This window comes from Myotis yumanensis, unplaced genomic scaffold (genome assembly GCF_028538775.1).
Source record: "Myotis yumanensis isolate MYYU_CA2020_CCGP unplaced genomic scaffold, mMyoYum1.0.hap1 SCAF_18, whole genome shotgun sequence".
NCBI classification, from domain to species: domain Eukaryota; kingdom Metazoa; phylum Chordata; class Mammalia; order Chiroptera; family Vespertilionidae; genus Myotis; species Myotis yumanensis.
The window spans coordinates 28,002,178-28,027,526 of NW_027223769.1; the positions used below are offsets into that span (position 1 = coordinate 28,002,178).

General features: G+C 44.0%; 1 protein-coding gene and 1 non-coding gene across 2 annotated transcripts in view; both read left to right on the forward strand.

Moving 5' to 3' along the window:
- The first annotated feature begins 616 nt into the window (after positions 1-616).
- Positions 617-25,349, forward strand: part of GFOD2 (Gfo/Idh/MocA-like oxidoreductase domain containing 2) — a 38,937-nt gene continuing 14,204 nt past the window's right edge. The window contains exons 1-2 of the mRNA XM_070398208.1: positions 617-793; positions 24,238-24,583. Coding sequence (XP_070254309.1) covers positions 24,325-24,583 — 259 coding nt within the window. The 5' untranslated portion in view covers positions 617-793; positions 24,238-24,324. The remainder of the gene's footprint in view (positions 794-24,237; positions 24,584-25,349) is intronic.
- On the forward strand, positions 20,856-20,962 carry LOC138997484 (U6 spliceosomal RNA). Its single transcript, XR_011468948.1, has one exon. It is a non-coding gene; the product is annotated as a U6 spliceosomal RNA (small nuclear RNA).

Sequence of the window (25,349 nt, forward strand, 5' to 3'; positions counted from 1 at the left end):
CAGTGGTGGGGGCTCCCCAGGCAGAAATAACCCCTAATCCCACATTTCCAACACAGCCTGTTTGACACAGGATTACAGGTTTCACTGTCCTAGCGGATTTGATGAATCAAGAGTAGTCTTATTACAAAATGGTATTTATTTGGTGTGAGGGCGAGGGGGCGGGGCACGCATACGCTCCAGTAAAGAGATCAGGGGGACTGAGGTCGCAGTCCCAAGAATACGAATATCTAAGGAGTAACCAAAGAACATCGAGGAAGCCGTGAAGTTCGAGGGAACTGCCGTTCTGCAAAGATAGGTCGTATCCAATAGCAGACCTTCCTTCATTCCTGAACAACCCAAAACCACCAGTTTCCAGAACCTTCTAGCTCTTGATGCGGGCGGCGAACCAGAAAGAATCTCAGGCTGGGAAATATATCCCTCAGCACCCCCACCGCCGGAAATGAATGACCAAGGCCTCCAGCCAAGCTATTTAACCTGCCCGCCCCCCTCCCCCCGCCTTTCCCCCTCCCTCTCGCCAACACCGAGCGAGCATGCGCAGCACCGGATCTCGGCTCCTCCCCGCGGGCTTCCACCCCCTTCAGGGAGCATGCGCAGATCTCCCTCTGACCCACCCCCTCCCTTTCCAGAGCCCCCGGTTCCTTAGAAACCAGGCGGTGCGTTCCCGGTAGCAGCGCGCTAGACTCCGGGCCGGTGAGTCCCTGCCAGCCTCCCTCCCGGGGAGCTGGTGTCGGCGGAGACCATCCGGACCCAAGGTCTCCGGTGCGGAGCGGGCCGGGCCATGCCAGCGTGCCAGGTGAGAGGCGGCCCGCGGGTGAGGATGGAGGAGGGCATGGCGCGGCTGCCAGCGGGCGTCGGCCGGCCTGTTCTGCCGCCCGGCGTCCGAGGTCGGGGCTGGAGCGGGGGGGCCATTCCAGCTGCGAGCACTGGCGCGGGGTTTGGGGGTTGCGCGGAGTTTGGGGATGGCCCGGAGTTGGCCCTTCCCACCTCGGAAATTGGACCTGGTCGTAAAATTGTGAAATTTGGGCTCCCGGAGGGAACTCGGCCCGAACCCATCCCTCGATTGGACGTGGAAACCTAGGCTTCCCCGGGCCCCGTGCAGGCGGACCCACCTACCTGTGCGAGGACCGACGCTGCGTGGATGAGGATGTGAGGGGTGGACGCCTCAGACAAAGGGCTCGTGAGGTGGCTGATCCATCCCCTTTCAGAGTGGGATGGGACCTCCCTGCTGTGCGTGTGCGTGTGTGCGTGTGTGAGAGTGTGTGTGCGTGTGCGTAAGTCCTTCTTTAAGGAAAGAAAGAGTGTGTAGGTGGCAGGTGGGAGAAGAGACGCCTCAGGAGGTGCGCGTAGCTCTGCCAGCCCGAGTGCCCACTGGCCAGTCCCGAGGGCCCCCGCCTCCCTTGGAAGCGCGGGGAGGAAGCAGGTGGACCCGCGGAGACAGGTGGGGTGAGGTATTCCCCGCGAGGAGGCGCCGTCACGGGAATGGGAGGAAGGAAGAGCGGGCGGGGAGATCAGACTCAGTGAAGGGTCCTGTGAAGTTCACCTCCCAAACCACTGCAGATGGGAAGAGCAGGACGGGAAGAGAAAAGCTAAAGCTCAGAGCTGCCTTGGAGAGACACCACGTAAGGTTATAGACCATCCTGTTTATGTCCTTTGTCCCCATAGCGTCCTGCTGAGGGCAAGACACAGGACAGTGGGTATCCTGTGAGCGTCCGGGTCCAGGGCCCGGCCACCCCCCAGAGGACCCTAGTGCGCTCTGGGCTCAGGGGTCTCAGAAGGAGACCCCGTAGTGTGTGACCCTCCATCCGAAGGGGACAGCTGGTCAATGAGCAGCCACCCTCGAACCTGTGGGGTGATCTGAAGAGAGCTGGCGAAGATGGCTGTCTGTAAGAGCTGGGGAAGCCAGAGTCATTCCTGATAAGGAAGCTCATTTCCTTCTGAAAAGCTACATCAGGAAACCAGAGTTTTAAGGCCATGCATTTTACAGAAAATGTGAAAGAGCTACTGCCTTTGGACTAGGGGTTTAGATAACCTGTCTGGACCAAGATTCAGTTGTGAGAGACTTTCTCTTACCACCTGGTTGCACTACTTTTCCTATGGAATGATTGATCTGGGTCTGATCAATTATTTTTATTCGCTAGGAAAATTCAGAGATAAGATTTCTAAAGTAATACTAGAACCCACTAGTAGTAGGATTAGCCATGAAAAAAAAAACCCCTCCCCCCCCAAAGAAACTTAAAAGTTTGTAATATGGGGGGAAGAAGTGTGCCGTTTTTAAAAGATGGTCGCTGATTCTAATCATCAAAGTCAATTTATTGCTAGCTTGATAAAACTAATTTTCAGTGTATATTCAACTTTGCAGCAGTTTTGGTGTGTTTTTTTTCTCTCTTGCTCCCAGAGTGGAGATACATTGAAAGTGTGATAATGTTGATAGGTCATATTTGAAGAAGAATGCTTTAGATTCACAAATCAATGCCAGACCATAACTATGGATATTCGACTGTAAATTTATTTTATTTAAAATATGGTTAATGTGCAATATTATATTAGTTTCAGGTGTATACCATAGTTATTCAGTATTGCATGGCTATGCATTTTATTGACTTTTCTTGCATCTGTGGAAATATTTTGTATAAATACCTCAAGAGGTATAATGGGGTATGATCAGAAGGATATGTAATCTGTGGGGGAAATTGGCACTGTTAACCAAATCCTGTCAGAGAAGTGTTATGAAAGCCATTGTATTCTCATTAATTTATCATTAGCCCAGATAGAAGACAGACAAGTAAGCCAAAATCAAGGTAAAATTGATGGGGGAGCAAGCAGTTACCATCAGCAGAGCTGGATGGGCTGTGGGAGCATGCTTTGAATGTAAGTGCAAATACTAGCTTGAATGACCAGTTTGAGAAGATACTGCTTAAATGTAGTGAATGTGCCTCGTGGATTTGTGTGCATAGTTTTGAGCTCCTACAATCAGAAAGACACTTGTTTTCAGAGGAGAAAGATGGACTTACACACTCTCAAGGTGTTTCTTGTTTGCTGTGGCAGTGAAACCTTGGACAGATAATTACTTAACATCCACTCTACTTTCTGGGGCAGCTGAGGGAAGTTATCAAATCTGGCCTGTAATAAAGTAATCAACAGTACTTAATAGGCCAAGGTACCAGATAAACCAGTAATGCCAACAGGGTTTGCTTTCACTGAACTGATTTTCTAGTTATACAGTAAGAGGAGACATTAAATGGCAGGGCAGTGCCGTCTGATGTAAGAAGTTGTCAAAATATAGACGTCAGTGTTCAGAAAATTAGGAATCAAATAAAGCAGTGGTCGCCAACCGGTGGTCCGTGAGGTCCCAAAGGTTGACGACCGCTGAAATAGAACTTGGAAGTCCCTTTCTGATGCCTGTCAACTCATGCATATTTATAGTAGAAGATCCAATTCTAGAACAAATCCACCATTGGAATTGGAAAATATCTAGGAAAAATTGTAGATTTTGCTCTTTTTGAAAATGTGTATACAGTATGGTAATGGGACGTTATTTTTCTTACATATAAGAATAACAGCTTTGTATAGGGTGTCCCAAAATTCACACAAGATTTGCAATTCAATTCAATTGCAAATCTTACGTGAATTTTGGGACACCCTATATTTAGAAAACTTCAAGAGAGGCCCCAGCCAGCGTGGTTCCGTTGTTAGAGTATCAGCCTTCAAACCAAAGGGTTGCGGGTTCAATTCGGGTCAAGGACATGTACCTGGGTTGCAGGTTCCCTACCCAGGTTAGGAGGCAACCAGTTGATGTGGCTCTCTCACATCGATGTTTCTCTCTCCCTCTCTTCCTCTCTCCTCTCCCTCCCCTCCCCCATCCCTTCCACTCTCTCTAAAAATCAATGGAAAATATCCTCTAGTGAGAAATAACAAAAAAAAGAACACTTCAAGAGAATCTAAAAGTCCAAATTACTTGCAAATTTAAGTGTCGGGTGTTTTAAAAAGTGGGGAATTAAAGATACTTGAAATAGGCTTAGACTCAAGAAAGTCATTTTAAGTGTGTATGTTACATGCCATTGCGTTGGCTCTGACGCCTGGTGACCCTATGAATGAATGATGGACGCAGTGTTCTGTCCTCAACAGCCTTGCTCAGCTCCTGTAGACTCATGCCTATGGCTTCTTTTATGGAGTCAGTCCATCTCATATTGGGTCTTCCTTTTTTCCTGCTGCCTTATATTTTTCCCAGCATTCTTGTCTTTTCCACAGAACCCTGCCTTCTCATGATATGACCAGAGTAGAACAGCTTGAAGTTTTGTCATTTTTGCTTCCAGTGATGTTTAAGCAATACTGAGAAAAACACGAAAGTAGTGAGACTTCCCTATACTCTAACACTTATGAATTAGCCATTAGGTCAGGAATGAGCTCAATAAAGTATTCCTTCTTTAAACTGAGACAAAGAAAATGGAGTAAATATTTCCACCTCATGATGATGGAAATGAACACTTAGAAAATAGGCATTAAACATTCAGAAGGAAGAGATAAATATTCCTCCATTACTTAAATACACTCAAGCTCTAACTTAAATACTTATTCTTTAGTTCCTGCTCTTAGAAGGGGTGTAGCAAGTAGTGCTTTTGTCCTAGGTACTGTCAGTTCTCTAGGTGGCCAATAACAAAAATGCTGCACTCTTTGGGACCCAGAATAGCCAGGAATGCTAAGGGGATAGCTCACTCTCCCCACACCTCTCCAAGTTGTTTACAAAAGCTTCTTCTGTGTTCCTATTCGTCCTTCAGAATGATTAAGAAAGAAGGCTGTGAGGAATGGGAACTGAGTACTGAGCACAGTCTTCCTTTCTGGCCTGGGATAACTGTGTTATTCTCAAACTGTCAGCCCTCAATTTTTCATGAGAGGAGATAACCCCAAAATAGAATGAGAAGCACTTCTACTTGGCTTTGAGATTTACCATATCACTGTATAACCTCAAAGTCTTTATTATTTACTTTTACAGTCCTATATAATAAAACGCTAATATGCTAATCGACCGAACAGCAGAACGACCAGTTGCTATGATGCGCACTGACCACCAGGGGGCAGGCGCTCAATGCAGGAGCTGCCTCCTGGTGGTCAGTGCACTCCCATAGGGGGAGTGCCACTCATCCAGAAGCTGGACTCACGGCTGGCAAGCACAGTGGCGGTAGCAAGAGCCTCTCCTGCCTCCGCGGCAGCGCTAAGGAGCAGTGAGCCAAGCGGTGAGGGGTAAGGAGCAGCAAGCAGGTAGGCAGTAAGGAGCAAGGGGTCCTGGACTGTGAGAGGGATCCCATACTGCAAGAGGGCACAGACCGGGCTGAGGAACACCCACCCCTCCAGTGCACGAATTCCGTGCACTGGGCTTAGAATGATAACATTAGGCAAATCATGTAACTTCTGGACCATAGTTTTTTAATTTGTATAATTTAATATATTGTATTGATTTTTTACAGAGAGGAAGGGAGAAGGATAGAGAGTTAGAAACATCAATGAGAGAGAAACATTGATCAGCTGCCTCCTGCACACCCCCTACTGGGGATGTGCCCGCAACCAAGGTACATGCCCTTGACTGGAATCGAACCTGGGAGCCTTCAGTGCACAGGCTGACGCTCTATCCATTGAGCCAAACCAGGTAGGGCTAATTTGTATAATTTAAAAGAAAACAGCCCTAGTGGCCTGCAGACTGAAGGGTCCCGGGTTCAATCAATTCCAGTCAAGGGCACATGCCTGGTTGTGGGCTCAATCCCCAGTAGGGGGTGTGTAGGAGGCAGCTGATCAATGAATCTCTTATCATTGATGTTTCTATCTCTCCCTCTCCCTCTCCCTTCCTCTCTGAAATCAATAAAAATATATTAAAACAAAACAAAAAAACAACATACACACACAAAACAAATACAAAATGACATAAATGTCTAACACCAGAGAAATGAAAACTGGTTCATGTTGTCAGTAGAACCAATACTAAAGAGTAAGTGAAAAAAAAAAAATCTCAGGATACAAAGTGAATACATTGATTGCAAGAACATTGAACAAATGTAAAAAGTTAAAAAAAAAGGCATAGGTACACAGTAATTTTCTATAATAAATATATATACTTTTTAAAAAATATATATTTTTATTAAAACGTTAAGCCCCATTTCGGTCACCAGTGTCTGACACTATACTTTTCATCCGGAAGATAAAACAGGCTGGGCGCTTAAGGTGTTAAATATAAAACTGGTTAGATCCCCTATTGGGGCACATGCCTGGGTTTCAGGTTCGATCCCCAGTTGGGGAATGTGCGGAGGGTGGCCCATCGGTTTTTCTCTCTTCTCCCCTTCCTCTCTCTAAGCATGTTCTTGGGTGAGGATTAAAACAACAATAAATATATACATACTAGAGGCCTGATGCACAAAATTCCTGCAAGGGGGTTGGCCCTCACAGCCGGGGCTTCGTCTGGAAGGATGTCCAGAAGGTCGTTCAGCTGTCTGGTCTAATTAGCATATTACGCTTTTATTATTATAGATACTAGAAGCCCAGCGCATGAAATCACGCAGCCCCGCCCACCCGCGCTGGTCTTTGGTCTTTACAGCATTAGGACCACTGGGTTTTTATAATATATAGATATTTTTTAAGCAGAGAGGAAGGTGATAACAATGGCAGGGTCTGGGCAGCACTGACATTTCTTCTTATCTAAGGTGTCAGTGAACCAAACAGTAATGTGGTTACCTAGATAATGAATTTACATGTGTATAATTGAAAGGTGACTTACAGATCTTGTGCTGCTTTCTAAAACTATTATTTCTTTGGTGCTTGTTGATGGATAGTTTTGACCCTTATAGTCTCTTGGGTGCTTGTAGCAACAGTGTCCCAAAGCATATTATAGGGAGTTCCATGTGATTAGTGGTTTCTGCAGCCCCATGACAGTTCCCACTAGGAAATAGTTTTCATCTCTGAAGAGACTCTCTGAGGGTGGTATGTGAGACGGTGTGTTTGTCATGTCAGGCATCCTCTGATTTTCCTGGAGATGTGGATGGTAGAGAGATCAGCCATACCTCCTATTACTTTTCAGCCTTTTGAATTCATATTCTTATGCCAGGGCCTAAGAGGACAGACGTAGCTTGAATCTTGGAGCAGTGATTCAACATAGTACTAATGTTTTCAAAAGTAAATCATTGTGCTTACTAGTACATGGCTGTTTCAGTTCCCCAGTCCTGGGCTTATTCAAGTTCCCCAGCTCCTGGTTATTCTTTTAAATGTATTGTCTTGGCTCAGTGGTTTGGCTCAGTGGATAGAGCGTCGGCCTGCGGACTAAAAGGTCCCAGGTTCGATTCTGGTAAAAGGCATGTACCTTGGTTGCGGGCACATCCTCAGTAGGGAGTGTGCAGAAGGCAGCTGGTTGATGCATGTACCTTGGTTGCGGGCATATCCTCAGTAGGGAGTGTGCAGGAGGCAGCTGGTTGATGTTTCTCTCTCATCGATGTTTCTAACTCTCTCTTCCTCTCTGTAAAAAATCAATAAAATATATTTTTAAAAAAATAAATAAATGTATTGTCTTTGTTTCTCCTTACTTCAATTCTTTATGTTTGTTTGTTTCTTAATCTTCACCCTGAGGATATTTTTTTCCATTGATTTTTTTAGAGAGTTTGGAAGGGAGGGAGAGGGAAAAGGGGAGAGAGAGAAACATCATTGTGAGAAAGACACATCGATTGGTTGCCTCCTGCACACACAGCAGATCCATCCTCAACCCAGGTACATACCTTTGACTGGGAATCGAACCCTTAACTCTTTGGTCTGCAGGCCAACACTCTAAACCACTGAGCCACTCTGGCCAGGGCCTTACGTCAGTTTTTAATATTGCTGGCATACTAAATTAATGTTGCACAAAGGACATTTAAGTGCCTTTTAGTAATTTCTAAGTCATTATAGGAATGTTACTAAAATACCTTGAAGTGTTACGTTTCAGGGACCTGTTTTCTCCTTCATGTCATATAACAGCCCAATCTTGGTTCTGAAAGAGCTTAGAGTCTCAATAGTGAGATAAGACATTGTGCATCACTTAAACAATAATTAGAAGATTCTAAAATACTGAAATGAATGTTTATTTTCAGGTAGGCATATACATCCTGTATTTTATAACCAGCCTTCTTCATTACACATTAACCTAAAAGAAAGAAAGGGCTCCTGTGGCAGACTGTCCTGAGCTTAGCTTATTTTACATCTCACTTTTAACAGAAGATTGTTACATTATAGTTGAAAAAAAAATTTAAAAAAAATTATAGTTGAGCATGGTCATGGCCTAGTGGGTAAGCAGTTTTCTGCATACAAGTAGGGGATATTTGTGAAGACACTGGGCATTCAAGTCAATGGAGAACTACTTAACCTTCCTGGTGACCAGAGGCCATGTAACACAGAGTTAGAGAAAGCTGGTCAAGGTTGCTATGCTCTGAGGTGCCCTAAGAATGTCCGTTACTCGAAATCAAGAAGGTAGACAGATAGGTGACTCTCTCAAGTGTCTCTTGCTGCCATAGAAATAGCAGTTTTCACTGGACTAGATTACTTGTGTCCATATAGGAGGTGGAAAACACTAAGAAAACTTATGCTTACACATTGAAAAATGTTTATTATCATAATTAAAACCTCATCCTCTTGGGACCACAGGTAAAAACAAAGTATGTAATACACCTCTCTCTAGAGTTGGCTATTTCACAGGCATCATGGCCAAGTGTGCTTTACCTCAGTGATTTAAAGGCAAAGGCAGAGGGTTTTTTTCTCACTTACCTGCCACAGAGAATGACCTTTGAACTCTCATTATGTTCCTGCATCAAATCAGTCCTTGATATTCAGCTATGAGTGTAACAAGAAATGGAAACTAACCTCCAGGAACCTGACCTGTCTGATAACTGCTATGTGCTCAGCCCCTGGCATAATGCCTAACTCATTGTGGTGCTTAAAAATATTGGAGGGCTGGCCAGCTGGCGTGGCTCAGTGGTTGAGTGTCAACCTATGAACCAGGAGGTCACGGTTCAATTCCCGGTCAGGCCATGTGCCCTGGTTGTGGGCTCGATCCCCAGTGTGGAGCGTGCAGGAGGCATTCGATCAATGATTCTCTCTCATCACTGATGTTTCTTTCTCTCTCTCCCTCTCCCTCTCCCTCTCCCTTCCTCTTAAAAAAAAAATCTATAAATAAAACATTTAAAAAATATTGGAGAATGAATGAGGAAAGGGCTCTGGTGACTGGATATTGTGTCATTAAAAGGGGTGGGGAGCACAGGAGGAGGTTCATGTTTGACAGGAAAGATTTGGGTTGGGAGAAGTTGGTCAGTCACTTGGGTGGAATTTCCAGTAGACACTTAAAAGTATAGGCTCAGAGTCAGAGCAAGTTGTCAAGGCTGGAAATGGGAAGTTAAGAATCTTTATCTTCGCAGGGAGGTCATGGTGAAGTTGAAGGATTAGATTAAATTGCCCTGGGAGAGAGTAGAGCTGAGGATGGAATTTTCAGGTTAATGTAAATGTGAAACTCATTCTTAAAGCAGTCTCAGAAAAAATAATCTTCTGGTTATTGTCAGATTTTCAAACAATAAAGAATTAATATGGCCAAAACCGGTTTGGCTCAGTGGATAGAGCGTCGGCCTGCGGACTGAGGGGTCCCGGGTTCGATTCCGGTCAAGGGCATGTACCTGGGTTGTGAGCACATCCCCAGTGGGAGATGTGCAGGAGGCAGCTGATCGATGTTTCTCTCTCATCGATGTTTCTAACTCTCTATCTCACTCCCTTCCTCTCTGTAATAAATCAATAAAATATATTAAAAAAAAAAAAAAGAGTTCACCTTTCAAAAAAAAAAAAAAAGAATTAATATGTAAGCCCCTGGCCAGGTAGTTCAGTTGACTAGAGCATCATCCTGATACGCTAAGGTTGCTGGTTTGATTCCCAGTCAGGGCACATACAAGAATCAACCAATGAATACATAAATAAGTGGAACAGTGAGTAGTGAATTGATGTTTCTCTCTCAAAAAAAAAAAAAAAAGAATTACTATAGCTGGTAGATGAGTACTTTTTCCTACTATCATCATCAGCTAAAGTTAACTTTTAGACCTAATAGTGATCCAGCTACCTCTGTGGGTGTTAAGTTTACTTCTCCTTTATGACTTGATTTAGCTGACCCTATTGTACATTGGGTAGTTACGCCTCATTGGACAGGTCGTTAGGCCTTTCATTAGTGTCTTTCCTGGGACACTGTGTGGATGAAGGCGGGGGAGGGTAGAAGGGGGAGGTATCTTTGGCCAGGGCTAGGTATGCTCTCTGATTTCCTGGTGGCTGCCTAACAGTTTTGTCCCTTATGTCAGCTTGTGGAGCTGAAGGAATAGCATTTCTTCCCTTTGTCCTGTTTGTGTGTTTTCTGTCAATGAGAAGGCAGCAGTCTGTGACCATGTCATTGAGTCAGTAGAGGCACAAGTCACAGGAAAACTAAACCTCCATAGAGAAGGGACCAAAGCATTTATCATAATTAGTTTGTAAACTGAATACCTGTTTCTTTAGTTTGGCTTTTCTTTTTCAATGGGAACATGAATGCAGGTAAAGAAACACATCTGTCTGAAAATAGCCTCATGTTATTGTTTCAGACTAAAAACAAGTTGGTTAGTGGGCAACTGTAACTGGACTGCTGGTAGTTGCTCTGGTATGGACATGTAGTTTAAAACTCAAGCTGCGTACTTTCCCCAGCTCCTGCTCAGGCTATGTTGATGAGGTGTGGTTGGCTGTCCTCTTTGGGTCCAGCTCTGCCATCCAGGCATTGGTGGCCTATCTGACACATGGGCTCAGTTCTAGATATTGGAGGGCTAAAAGGAGGGCTGGAGGACAATTAGACACACCTTCCTAATTAATTCTTGGTACAGGATTGATTTGAAGGTCACGTGAAAGGCATTCCTGATTATTTCTCCAACAGGCTCCTGGGATAGGCAAGGTCCTGCCATTATGACAGAAACTAAATAGGTGATCCCAATGAAGTATGAGGGGCACTGTGAAAGCCAGAGCCCAGGATGCTTGGTAACTGTGAGCAGAATCACTTAACCCAGCGTAGGCACAGCCTCTCTAACAGATCTCCTGAGAAGGAGTTAGTCTGAGGAAGTAAGAAGAAGTGTTATTCTAGGCAGAGCAAACAGTTTGGACCAAAATCTCTGAGCAGGACTGAAGAATTGGATTTGGTAGCTGCTAGCATAGTGCAGTGTAAGGCGAAAGCGCTAAGGTGGAAAGGTGAGGAAGGGTCCAACCCACACTGGGGAGATTTGGCATTTATCCTAGGGACACTTTTAAAGGCTGAGAATGAAAAGTTTAGGACCAGGATAACTGCAGGTATCTGTTCGGGGAACCAGAGCAGTGGATGAATTCAAGAGGCATTACAGCCTGGCTGGTGTGCCTCAGTGGTTGAGTGTCAACCCATGAACCAGGAGGTCACGGTGTGATTCCCGGTCATGGGTTGTGGGCTTGATCCCCAGTAGGGGGTGTACAGGAGGCAGCCAATCAATGCTTTGCTCTCGCATGGATGTTTCTCTCTTTCCCTCTCCCTCTCTCTGGAGTAAATAAAAACATGTTTGTTTTTTTAAAAAGACATTACAATGTACAATTGTTAGGATGTAACGATGGACTGACTATGGAGTCAGAAAGGTTTTTCTACAGCCAGTGTTTCCTTAGAACTGGTTAAGTTTAAATCACAACCACATGTCTTCCCTTCATGGTTGTCTGTTGGCATTTGACTTAACATAGCCCCTGAGTGCTGGTTCATTGTGGTCCGTCCTGCAAGGCTTGACGTAACTACAAGGGGACTGAGCTAACTGATAAGCATGAGTCCTGTCATGTGGTGGTTGGAGAGGCAGTTCTGAGTGAAGGCATCCTCTTGACAGGTCAAATTGTAGCTTAAGGCTGAGAGCAGCAGCTCATTTTCCTAATCTCAAGTGGCAGGCAGAGCTGTTCTGTTATCATATGGTGTTTGTTTTCTTTCCTGAGCCATTAAACCAAATTGTGCCTCAAACTAATTAGGTTAGTGACATGAGTAATTTCTACTAAATTTGTGAATGTATTCCAAGACACTACTGAATTATATGCAATTTTGATGAGTTCAGTATGTGTCTTGATTTATTGATTAACTAACTATGCAGGAACAAGCTCTGAAATTTTACAGGTTTTCAGCAAATATTAAGCACCTACTACATCAGGCCTTGCTCTAGGCACTTGGGATACAGCACTGAACAAAAAATAGACAAAAAATTCCATGTCCTGCAGGAGCATACGTTCTAGCAGAGGTGGGAGGGGGCGACAGTAGGAAAATAAACCGGCTTCTGGTAAGACAGCACTTGAACCCTGAAGGAAGCAGGGGAGCAAGTAAGCCAAGTGGATGGATATCTGTACAATAGAACTGCAAGTACAAAGGCCCCGAGACAGGAATGCACCTGGTACGTTTGAGATACATTAACAGTGAACCACTGTGGCTGGAGCAGAGTGCGTGAGGGAAAGCAAAAGAGGATATATGCAGTGAGAGAAGAGGGGTCAAAGTTCTCAGTTTGCCATATGGATATTCAATTATTTCAACACCATTTCTTTAAAAGAGTTTTCCTCCCATTGAGTTGGTTTAATGCTTTGCCTGAAAATCAATTGACTATATTTGTGTGGCTTGCAGAGTAAAGGATAGTATTACAAGGCAATAATTTTGTCTCTAGAAATCCCTAATGGCCCTTTTTGAAGCCTGGCACTGAAAAATAGAAAGCATGATCTGTAATTTTAGAAAGTATAGTTACAGAGCAAACTATTATAGATACATTTTTAAATAGCTTGGCTACAACCACCCAGGCTCCATCCACCTGTAAGCTTCTGGAGAGCTTGATGCTTTTAATAGGATCAGAAAGACACATTCCCAGAACAAGTAATGACACTTGAAAAAACCTGCCGTCAATCAAAAATATTCTTAAAGATATACTGAGAGGTATTGAGGGTGAATAAAGGATAACATGACAGAGAAAACATGGCTACTCATCGTGTCTTTTATATTTCTCCTCTTATCAAAGACCTGTGGAAAGAGCAAGCCTGGGGAAAGTACAAACTCATGCAGGAGGCAGCGATCGATGTTTCAGTGTTTTGCTCTCACTTTGATGTTTCTCTCTCCCTCCCTCTAAAAAATCTTTTTTTTTTTTTAATTTCTGAATTTCAGACATTCTAATAGGTGTGTAGTTTTAATAAATAAATTTTAAATTGCATTTTTAATTAATCTAATAACTAACCTAATGACTATTGATATCATGAATTGTAGTAATTGATTTAGAACAGTGGTTCTCAACCTGTGGGTCGTGACCCCTTTGGGGGTCGAACGACCCTTTCACAGGAGTCGCCTAAGACCATCGGAAAACACATATATAATTACATATTGTTTTTGTGATTAATCACTATGCTTTAATTATGTTCAATTTGTAACAATGAAAATACATCCTGCATATCAGATATTTACGATTCATAACAGTAGTAAAATTACAGTTATGAAGTAGCAATGAAAATAATTTTATGGTTAGGGGTCACCATAACATGAGGAACTGTATTAAAGGGTCGTGGCATTAGGAAAGTTGAGAACCACTGATTTAAAATGTTGAAGCAACCTTACTTTCCTGGGATTAAACCCTCTTGGTCATGATGTATTGTCTTTTTTTTTTTTTTTTTTTTTTTTTTTTTGAGAGGGAGAGAGATAGAAACATCAATGATGGGAGAGCATCATTGATCAGCTATCTCCTGCAAGCCCTTTACTGGGGATTGAGCCCAAAACCTGGACATGTGCCCTTGACTGGAATGGAATCTGGCACCCTTCAGTCCACAGGCCAACACTCTATCCACTGAGCCAAACCGGCTAGGGTGATGTATTGTCTTTTTAACACATTGCTGGATTTAGTTTGCTAATATTTTGTTGGCGGATTTTGTGCCTATGCTCATGAGTTCTACGGTTCAGTGTCATTTTGTGCTCTTCTCAAATCTTACTAATAGCTGTCTGCTCCATTTCATTCCCTCCAACAGACCTTCCTTATCTTTTACTTGATATCCTAATTGGTTTTCTATGTCTAGTGTCTTCTAAACTCTATTCCACCTACATCAAATTAAGAAATTGAAAGGTTCTCATTGCTTACTATATTAGTCAGGGTCCAGACAGGAAACAGCCAGCACATTCAAAGGGTTAATTGAAAATCCTTTAATGAAGGGATTATTTACAATGGTGTGAGTTGTGAGGGAAACCTACGAGAACTGGTGGAGCACCACAGGGACTGGCAGGGACTGGCTACAGCTGGTAGAGTCACTCACTACCCCAGGCATGATGAGGGAAGGGAGAAATTACTGGACTTATCTCTCAACGCTATGCCTGTGGGAGAGGAATACTGTGACCTTGGTCAAAGAACACATCCCCTATCAGAAGCACATCCTGGTAGGGAGAGAGCCAGAGAATAAATACCTTGACCTTTCTTCTTGCTCCTGATCTCTTCCTGGTGCTTCCCATTGGCTGAATCAGGTGGAAACCAGAAGGCCTGGAGCCCAGGTGATGTAGTCCTTAGAGATTAGCATTCTGACTCCTGAGAGACAGAGCAGGGCAGAGAGGGATTTGGTGGGGAAGGTTAGGCAGACCAAGAGTACAGAGCACACCCACCTATCGAAGTCTGAACTCCTTAGATTAGCAGTTGTTGCCACCAGCTCTGGCTTCTACTCCCTTTCTGACTTGTTGCACATTAGGACTGTGTCTTTTCATCTTTCCTCTCCCAGAGCCTCTCGGGTAGGCCCTCAGTAAAGGCATGCTGTATGAACGAACCTGTCAATGTTGGTCTGAGTGGTGGGGCTGAGGCAGGCAGTTGCCAAGCCAGACAACAGAATGAACTTTTCCCTCACACTCATCACTAAGAATGAAGGAGTTGTTTCACATATACAATATACAAGCCTCTGTTTTTACAGAGGTTCAGAGAAGCTAAATAATCTGCCCAGGGTTTTACAGCTGGTTGTGGCAGGTCTGGCACACACAGCTATCAATGTAAGAACGTCCAAACCTGTAGAGAATTTTAATAACATTTTACTTGAGCCAAACAGGATATGCCTGAAAGCAAGAGTTCAACAGACTGAGAAAAATTGCTTTCAGAGAATAGTAGTTTGTAGCTTCTCTTATGCATTTGCAATTAAGGAGGGAAGGTAAGGAAGATTACATGAAAGTAGTAAAAAACAAGGCAGGGATTGGAATAGAGGATAGGTAACTCAATTATGTGCTCCTGTGAGGGTGGTTACTTTGAAAGACAGGAATTTCAAAGGTGTATTAACCTAGATGCACAGAAACAATGGACAAGCCTTGCTTAAGGTAAAAATACGCCTTTTACAAAAGAAGCTTTATGCTTGGGGCATGAGTACCCCCATGACTTGCCTGGCTAGGAATCTATGATCAGATCATCCTGAGAGGTTGCTTTCTGTAGAGCCCCTTTTTTGTCCACACAGCCAGCTGTGGAACCCTGGAAAAGTTACCTAGCCTCTCTGAGCTGTTTTCTCCATCTGTAAGAAAGGGTTGCATGGACTTAGAGATGTACTATATATTACACTGAACACTGCCTGGCCTATTGCACTCACTGCACATTAGCTCAGAATATTATCTTCATATTCCTACTCAGCTTTTGAAGGGTAGATATTTAAGTCAGTCATACATATATCTTTTTAAAAAGATTTATGTAGCCCAGCCAGTGTTGCTCAGTGGTTGAACATCGGCCCATGAACCAAGAGGTCACTGGTTCGATTCCCGGTCAGGGCACATGCCTGGGTTGCGGGCTCAGTCCTCAGTAGGGGGCGTGCAGGAGGCAGCCAGTTGATGTTTCTCTCTCATCGATGTTTCTATCTATCCCTCTTCCTCTCTCTAAAATCAATAAAAACATATTTAAAAAATAATAAGAGACTTATGTAGTGATTTACTATGGGTCAGGTCCTGTTATAAATGCTTTACAAATATTAATCATTTCATCCTAACTCCCCTAAGAGGTAGATACAATTATTCCCATTTTACAGATGAGAAGACAGAGGCACAGAATGATTAAGAAGTTTACCTGGGCCGAAACCGGTTTGGCTCAGTGGATAGAGCGTCGGCCTGCGGACTGAGGGGTCCCGGGTTCGATTCCGGTCAAGGGCATGTACCTGGGTTGCGGGCACATCCCCAGTAGGGGATGTGTAGGAGGCGGCTGATCGATGTTCCTCTCTCATCGATGTTTCTAACTCTCTATCTCTCTCCCTTCCTCTCTGTAAAAAATCAATAAAATATATTTAAAAAAAAAAAAAAGAAATTTACCTGGGGTTACCGGTCTTGAACCCAGGCAAGGTTAGCTGCAGATTCCATGCCTCTAATCTCTGTGCTGCCTTCCCCATAACCTATAGCCTTGTCAAAGTATGTATAGCCAGTCCTGTCAATTCACTTTCCACCGTCTATTCTTTTATTTTATTATATATTGATTTCAGAGAGGAAGGGAGAGAGAGAGCTAGAAACATCAATGATGACAGAGCATCCTTGATCAACTGCCTTCTGCACGCCTCCCACTGGGGATCAAGCCCACAACCCGGGCATGTTCCCTGACCAGGAATGGAAGCACCACCACTGACCCACAGCAGCTGGGCTCCACCGTTCATTCTTGACCAGCATGGAAAGTAGGCCTGGGTTTATAGAGATCTTTGTAGGCACATAAAAGGTATATGCAAGGATATTAGGGGCAAGTAGAAGGGAAATGTTAGGGGTGAGAAAGGATAGTTACTGAAATAAATGAGGAAAACCAGCACTGCCTGCTTGAGCAGGAAATACCTAGTCACCCAGCCTGCCCAGCTGCATGCCACCTGGCTTCCTCAGTCCAGCTAGTGCCCCTTTATGGATGTTGATAAAGTGCCCTTTGAGTCAGTGTCAGTAAAACAGAGGTTATTAAAATTTATTTTAATCCACTTTGTTGTTTTAAGCCACAGATGCAAACGTAAACCCAAACATAACTAGAGCATGAAGGAATGCAGTGCTAGAGAGGAGGAAGTGTGCCCTGGACATGAATTTATAGAGGGGCCATGGATATCCTTGCTTTGGTGGCTGTGTCTCATTCCCCTGGTCCTTTTAGCCGGTAATTAATGACCCATAGAAATTAAGCAGAATCTCTCTTATCTAGTACAACAAATTTGACACTCAAGTTCTCAGGATATCCATGACCTGTAAGTAACCAAAAAGAGCCTGTAAATGCAGAAAGTGACCAAAATTGCTCAAGGGAGTCAGGACATGAAAATTTTAGAAGATTCTATGTGACTAACCCAGGGGTGGGCAAACTTTTTGACTCGAGGGCCACAATGGGTTCTTAAACTGGACCGGAGGGCCGGAACAAAAGCATGGATGGAGTGTTTGTGTGAACTAATATAAATTCAAAGTAAACATCATTACATAAAAGGGTACAGTCTTTTTTTTTTTTTTTTTTTTTTTAGTTTTATTCATTTCAACCAGGCCGGATCTGGCCCGCGGGCTGTAGTTTGCCCACGGCTGGACTAACCTGTCTTTCTAATTAGAAGGGAGGCTGTAAGGGCAGGAAAATTATCAGCAAAGAGGAAGGAGGAGTGGCTGAGGCCACAGGCATTCACCATCAGACAGAAAGAAAGATGGTTAAGATAAAACCCAATGGTGTAGTTCAGGGAGCAAGCCAAGCTGCACAGCCCTAGACAGTAGAGACCACAGGAGGCAGGAAGCTGAGAGGGGTCTGGAGTTAGAGGCAGCCCAAGTCATGCTTATTTCAGTATTTCACACAGGCACAGGGGTCTTTCATGTAGGATCTAGTAGTACAGTGGGGCCTTGACTTATGAGTTTAATTTGTTCCGCGACCGAGCTGGTTAAGGAGCTCGTTAACTCAAATTACTCTATCAACTCAATGCAAAAAATCGGCCGAGAGACAGCTGGTATCTCAAAAAACTCCTTAGTCGGGACACTCATAAGTCAAGGCCCCACTGTATAGGATGCTGTACTAGGCTATACTGGTGAAACAACCCCTAACATAGACATGAACTTTGCACAGTACACTCGTATCTACCTTGAAAGTAAAAGAGATGCTGGGGGGACCCTTTTCCCCCTCCCCACATGGGAGTCCATTCTGTGGGACTCTTTCCCTCTCCCCATGTGGAAGTCTGTACTTGTTGTTCGAGAAATCTCCACCTTTGCTATACCACTTTCTGTCCGTGGATTCATTCTTCGATTCCGGTGGACAAAGAATCCGGGTTCCAGTCCAAAAATTCCATTTCAATTGGTGCGTCAACCGGGGATTTCTCCATAAGTCAGTCTACCCTCTTCACGTCAAATGGTCAGTGGCATCGACTCCTAAATCTGTCTGTCTCGAGTGAGCCTTGAATGCCAGCATAGGAGAAGAACAAAGCTGCATTGCCATTAACTAGATCACCAGATTTCTATTCATATGAGCCTCTAAAGGACCTGAAACTTCTCTTTCGAAGGGATCCTGAAGAGTCAGTAAGTAACAAATAAGTAACATACTCTAAGCCCTAAAGCTACAACTGATCCTCCGCATGATGCCACAGACGAAGGCTGAAGGCTGCTACAACCATCGTCCATGGACCCTTAGTAGCCCACTTCCAATGGAACCCTGACTGCCGCCCCCAAAGGACTACCCCTTTGCCAGCAGGAAGCAAACAGACAGATTGGCGTCCATTGTCTCCAATAGCAGTTGGAGTTTCCTAATCAGAGGGGGGACTGAAACAGGAATTTTTAGGGATGAAAAAGACAGGTTTTAAGAAATTTTGGAAATTAAGGGGCCCATGGAGGAAGCACGGGGCTTCAGAGCAGCAGAAGGTACATTTCCATAGATTAGGAAAGCTGAAAAGCTGCAACAGGTACATTTCCATAGAATGAGGGAGCTGGGAACAGCAAAAGGTCTATCTTTACAAAATAAAGAGAAGGAAGCCCTTCATCCAGAAGGAGAAGAAGAAAGCCCAAAGGGAACAGGAAAACAATAAGGAAGGAGGGGGGTAGAGCCTCACATGTCCCATGTGGGGTTTGACTTTTGAGCCCAGGAGTTACTATAGTAACCAGTCTAAGGAAATAGTGACCAATCAGAGGGTATATCAGGGCACCAGGATCTGCAGCCTTTATAAGCTACTAGGAAAGAAAGAAAAATATGCCTTTTACAAATTTGTGCACTTGGGGGGGTCCCTCAGCCTGGCCTATGCCTTCTTGCACTTTGGTACCCTTCGGAGGATGTCCACCTGCTGGCTTAGGCCCACTTCCTGGGGGATCGGGCCCAAGCTGGCAGCCAGACATCCCTCTGGCAGCCCGTTAGCCCTTGGGGGATGTCCACTTACCAGCAGGGAGCAGACCTAAGCTGCAGTCGGACATCCTTAGTGCTGCTGAGGTGGGAGAGGCTCCCGCCACCACCGCTTTGCTGGCAGCCATCAGCCTGGCTTGTGGCTGAGCAGAGGTCCCCCTGTGGGAGCACACTGACCACCAAGGGACAGCTCCTGCATTGAGCATCTGCCCCCTGGTGGTCAGTGTGTGTCATAGTGAACAGTCATTCCCAGTCTTTCTGCTGTTAGGGTCAATTTGCATATTACCCTTTTATTATATAGGATAGGGAAAAGGAACTCAGTGGGACTCTTTCCCCCTCCCCACATGGGAGTCCATTCTTGGGACTCTTTCCCTCTCCCCATGTGGGAGTCTGTACTTGTTCTTCAATAAATCTTCACCTTTGCGATACAAAAAAAAAAGATGCTGGATCTGAAAATGAAATTAAGAAAAAAATTTCCATTTGCAATAGCTTCAAACAAAATTAAATGCTTAGAATAAATTTAACAAAACTGTAATTTATACTCTGAAAACTATAAAACATTAAGAGAAATTAAAGAAGACCTAACTAGCCCTGACCAGTGTTGCTCAGTGGGTTGAGCATCATCCTGTGCACAGAAAGGTCTCCGGTTGATTCCTGGTCAGGGCACATCAGCCAGGTTGTGTGTTCAAGCCCCAGTTGGGGTGCATGTGGGAGACAACTGAACGATGTCTTTCTCTTTCTCTCTCCCTCTCCCTTACTCTCTCTAAAAAAAATCAATAAAAACATATTTTTAAAAAAAGACAACCTGAATAAATGGAAAGACATCCTATGTTCATGGATCAGAAAATTCTATATTATTATGATCATTTTCCTCAAGTTGATCTATAGATTCATAGCAGTCTCTATCAAAATCCAGTATTGACAATCTGATTCTAAAATTCATAGGAAAATACAGGGGACCCAGAATAGCCAAAACAAGATTGAAAAAGAGCAAGGTTGGAAGACTCACACTGATTTCAGAACTTACTATAAAGCTAAAATAATTAATACAGGTGGTACTGGCATAAGGATAGACATATAGATCAATGGAATAAAATGGAGAATCCAAAATAAACCTATGTATTTATGGTCAACTGATTTTCAACAAAGGTGCCAAGGTCATTCCAGAGGAAAGAATCGTCTCTTCAGCAAATGGTGCTGGAACAACTGGATAACCACTTGCAAAAAAAATAAAGTTGGGTCCCTGTATCTCCCAGTTACTCTCTCCCTCATCCCTTGCTGCTGATTTGCTGTCTCCATGGATTTGCCTAATGTGAACATTTTGTATAAATGGAATCATATACTTCTATGACTAGCTTCTTCACTTAGCATAATGTTTTCAAGGTTCATCCATATTGTAGTTTGTATCAGTACTTCCATTACTTTTTGTGGCTGAATAATACTACATTGTATGGATAATACTGAATTTTGTTTATCCTCTCAGCAGTTGATGGACAATTGGGTTGTTTCCACCTTTTGGCTATTACAAATAATTCTCCTGTGCTTGCTTCAGTAGCACATACACTAAAATTGGAACGATATAGAGAAGATTAGCATGGCCCCTGCGCAAGGATGACATGCAAATTCATGAAGCGCTCTATATTTTAAAATAATAATCTTATATAATAAAAGGATAATATGCAAATTGTCCCCTCTCCCGGGAGTTCCACCGGAGTTTGACCAGAAGGCGGGGCTGGCCCACCAACCATCCAGGGCCCCTCCCGCTGGCCGGCCCAGCCCAATCAGCCCTGATCAGGGCAGACAGACCCCACCCATGCACAAATTCGTGCACCGGGCCTCTAGTAGTAGTAATAATAATTCTCCTATGAACATTCTTTTCTTTTTAAAAAAAATATTTTTATTGATTCCAGAGAGGAAGGGAGAGGGAGAGAGAGAGAGAAACATCAGTGATGAGAGAGAATCCTTGATTGGCTGCCTCCTGCACACCCCTCTAGTGGGGATGGAGTCCACAACCTGGGCATGTGCCCTTGACCAGAATCGAACCCAGGACCCTCCAGTCCTCAGGGCAATGCTCTATCCACTGAGCTAAACTGGTTAGGGCTCCTATGAACATTCTCGTATGAGTTTTTGTGAGATGATATGGTGTTAATATGATCTGAAAGAATCTCAGTAAACAACTGTTCCCCACTAGGTATTTAATTCTCTTGGAAAGAAAAACACATCATCAGTAACTCTGAAGCCATTGTTGTCATTTTGAGTAACTGTACCCCCAACTTTTAACTGGTCTATAGCTAATAATTTCACACAGCATTCTTCTTACTGGGTTATCTAAGTATGTGTTTTAAAACTCATCTCTCTTGGAGATAATCCTTGAAAGTGACTGCACAAAGCTAGACTTACCTTGAGATTTATGGGTCATGCCGGGACTTGTAAGTCATTCTGAGTCCAATGGGAAGTTACTGAAGGGATTAAAAAGACAGGGAGTGATATGATCCCATTTGCATTTTAGAAAGATCTCGTTGCAATATGAGGAATGGATAAAGGAAGGAAATGATGGAAGCCAGAGAGATTAAGTAGAAGGTTGTTGTAGTCATTCAGGTGAGTGGTGCGGGGGGCTAGACTAAGCGTAGTGACAGAAAGGATGACAAAGAAGGCGTGGATTTAAGAGATAACACAGAGTCCTAACTGGTTTGGCTCAGTGGATAGAGCATCGGCCTGCTGACTGAAAGGTCCCAGGTTTGATTCTGGTCAAGGGCATAGTGGGGGGTGTGCAGGAGGCAGCTGATTGATGTTTCTCTCTATCCCTCTCCCTTCCTCTGTGAAAAATCAATAAAATATATATATTTTTAAAAAAGATAACAAAGAGCTAGGATTAACCAGACTTGATGTTGAGTTGTCTGTACTGGTAAGGAAATAGAGAAGTTGCAGATGCTGGCACTAGCTTTCTGGGTTGACGATGATAACATTCCATGAGACAGAGAATATGGGAAGAAATTATTGGAGGGAAGGTTTATGATAATTTCCTGACTCTGGCTCAGTAGTTGAGCGTTGCCCTGTGAACCAGGAGTCATGGTTAATTCCCAGTCAGGGCACATGCCCAGGTTTCAGGCTTGATGCCCAATATGGAGGTGCAAAAGGCAGCTGATCAATGATTCCCTCTCATCATTGATACTTCTATCTCTCTCCTCTCTTCCTCTCTGAAATCAGTAAAAATATATTAAAAATAGAATAACTATGTGTTCTGAGTTAAGATGCTAAGTTTTCTGTGTATTTTACCACAAAATGAAACATAAAGACAATAAAAATAATGGGTACATGGCTCATCCTGTGGTTTGATTCAGTGGGTCTGGGACCAGTGGCCCTAATACACAGCCAGAGTGGGCCCCGCTGGTGTAGCTGGGGGAAGGGTGCCCTATGGGGAAACCTGATACCCTGAGCACACCTAAATCTCATCTTCAAAGCAGACTTCAAAGCAGTTTTGTTCTTTGTTTCATTTTATAACTCTTGTGTTCAGAAGGACAAATAAGTAAACATATCCATTGTAGAAAATTTGGCAATGTTTAAAAAACAAAAATCACCCTGAATCCCATCAGCCTGAGTAATCATTATGAAATTCAGGTGTATTCTGGTCCTTCTACTGTTATGTGTAATATGTTTAGAGATATGTTATAGATATCCTTGAATATTTTCATATATATATATATATAAAATGCTTTAAACAAAAACAAAAGTGATGTCATACTGCACACAATGTTTTGTTTTCCCACTTTTTAAGGAATATATGATGATGTCTTTCAGGTTATTGAGGGCCTGTAGTGTTATTTGTCAAACGCATTACTGCGCTGGCCAGTGTTCCTCCCAATGGTTTAGAGCATCATCCCAAACAATGAAGGGCCACGGGTTCGATTTCCGGTCAAGGGCACATATCTGGGTTGTGGGTTTGATCCTCATCGGGCCGGGGACCCATGCAGGAGGCAACCAGTTTATGTGTCTTTCACATCAATCTTTTTCTCTCTCCCTCTCCCTCTCTCCCTCCCTCCCTCCCTCCCTCCTTCCCTTCCACTCTCTCAAAGCAATAGAGCTGCTAGTTGCTCGCTCAGTGGTTAGAGCCTCAGCCTGTGGACCAGAGGGTCATGGGTTCGAGTCCTAGTCAAGAGCACGTACCTCAATTACAGGTTCCCCAGCCCCAGTGGGGACACTTGTGGGAGGCAGCCAATCCATGTGTCTGTCTCATGTCGATGTTCCTCTCTGTCTCCCATTCTCTCTAGAAATCAATGGAAAAATATGTCCTTGGGTGAAGATTAACAACAAAAAAAACACACCAAAAAACTGCATTACTGTTATTGAACATCTAAATTGTTTCCCAATTTTTCACTACCATAGTCAGTGTTGGTGTGAATATCTGTATACAAAAAATATCATCTCAGGTAGTATTTATGCATTCATTGGTTAACTCTTACATGTGCCCGCATCAGGGGTAAAACCTCCAATCTTGGCGTATCTGGATGATGCTCAGCCAACTGAGCTAGCCAGCAAGGGCTGCTACCATAAACTTTTTAAAAATTATAATCTGTATAGCTCCTAGGTAGTTCTTTTTCATCTTTTACTGGTTTTTATTTCTCACTCTTCATGAACTTTTACCATTAGGCCCTGAAAGTATAATGTGTTGACCAGAGTCACACAGGAAATTAAGTAACAGAATAGGGATTTGAACCCAGCTTTGCTCATATTTTTATTTTCCCCTCTTCCAGGAGATGGATTTTGCTAATATCCTTTAGTCTCCCTGCAAGAAGCTTATGCAGCTTTTCATTTCGGAGGAGTGTTTCCTTTGTGCTTTTGAAAACTTTTTGCTTCCGAATAAGCCAGAGAGACTCAACTGAGTGTGCCTTCACTAATAGCCAGTGTACTCTTGCTGTTCCAGGAGCCATGTTTGACCAGGACTGTGGGATGGTCGTCTTCATGTTGGAGGCTCTTGTGAGGAGATGAGTTGGTGAACAGAGAATCCGGCATGAAGATGCTCCCAGGAGTGGGCGTGTTTGGGACTGGCAGCTCCGCCCGGGTTCTGGTCCCACTGCTGAGGGCAGAAGGGTTCACCGTGGAGGCACTGTGGGGGAAGACTGAGGAGGAGGCGAAACAGCTTGCAGAGGAGATGAACATCACCTTCTACACCAGCCAGACGGACGATGTCTTACTGCACCAAGACGTGGACCTGGTGTGCATCAATATCCCCCCTCCGCTCACCCGGCAAATATCTGTGAAGGCTCTAGGTATGGACGGGCAGACAGGCAGATTGTGCTTCCCTCTGGGTGATCCTGTCTGGGCTTGAGTCTGCAGGGGCTGGTACTCTGGGGCAGTGCTCTAATGCTGGGGAAGACAGCCTTGCCCACCTCCCGTAAGTAAATCTCTGAGAAGAAATCAAGCCAATGCCTCAAGAGTTGGCTTGTCACAGGGACGAGAGAGTATTACATTTCAGGCAATGTGAAAAGTTTCTCTCTGTGACATCAGAGTTCAAAGACCTGGGCACTGGAAAATGGACAGATTTGTTCTTCCATTTCTGTGCCATGCATCACCACAGAAAAGGAGGGGAGGGTGTGTAGCGAGGCTGCCACTTCCAATGTTTTGTTAGGCCCTGACTAGTTTGAGCACACACCCTTCCTGCCAGACTTGGCAATCTTGTATGCCCGAGGGCAGGAAGGCGCTCCACAGCACTGGGCTGCCCCGACAGGATCCGTGGGACAGCCTGCTCACATCTCTGTTCCCTCGGGAAGCAGTTGGCTCAGCAACCTCCTGCCCCTGGCTGGGCGTAGCTTGCTAAGCCATTTTCCTACAGTTCCTGTTAGGCTTCTTTCCTGTCAACTAGAAAAACTCTTCTCTTTGTCTTATATAAGCCAGAATCTACTTTAATAGGAAAACAAATCAGTAAACATTCATCCAGCGGTTTTTCAAATATATATATTTCTATTGATTTCAGAGAGGAAGGGAGAGAGAGAAAGATAGAAACGTCAATGATGAGAGAGAATCATTAATTGGCTG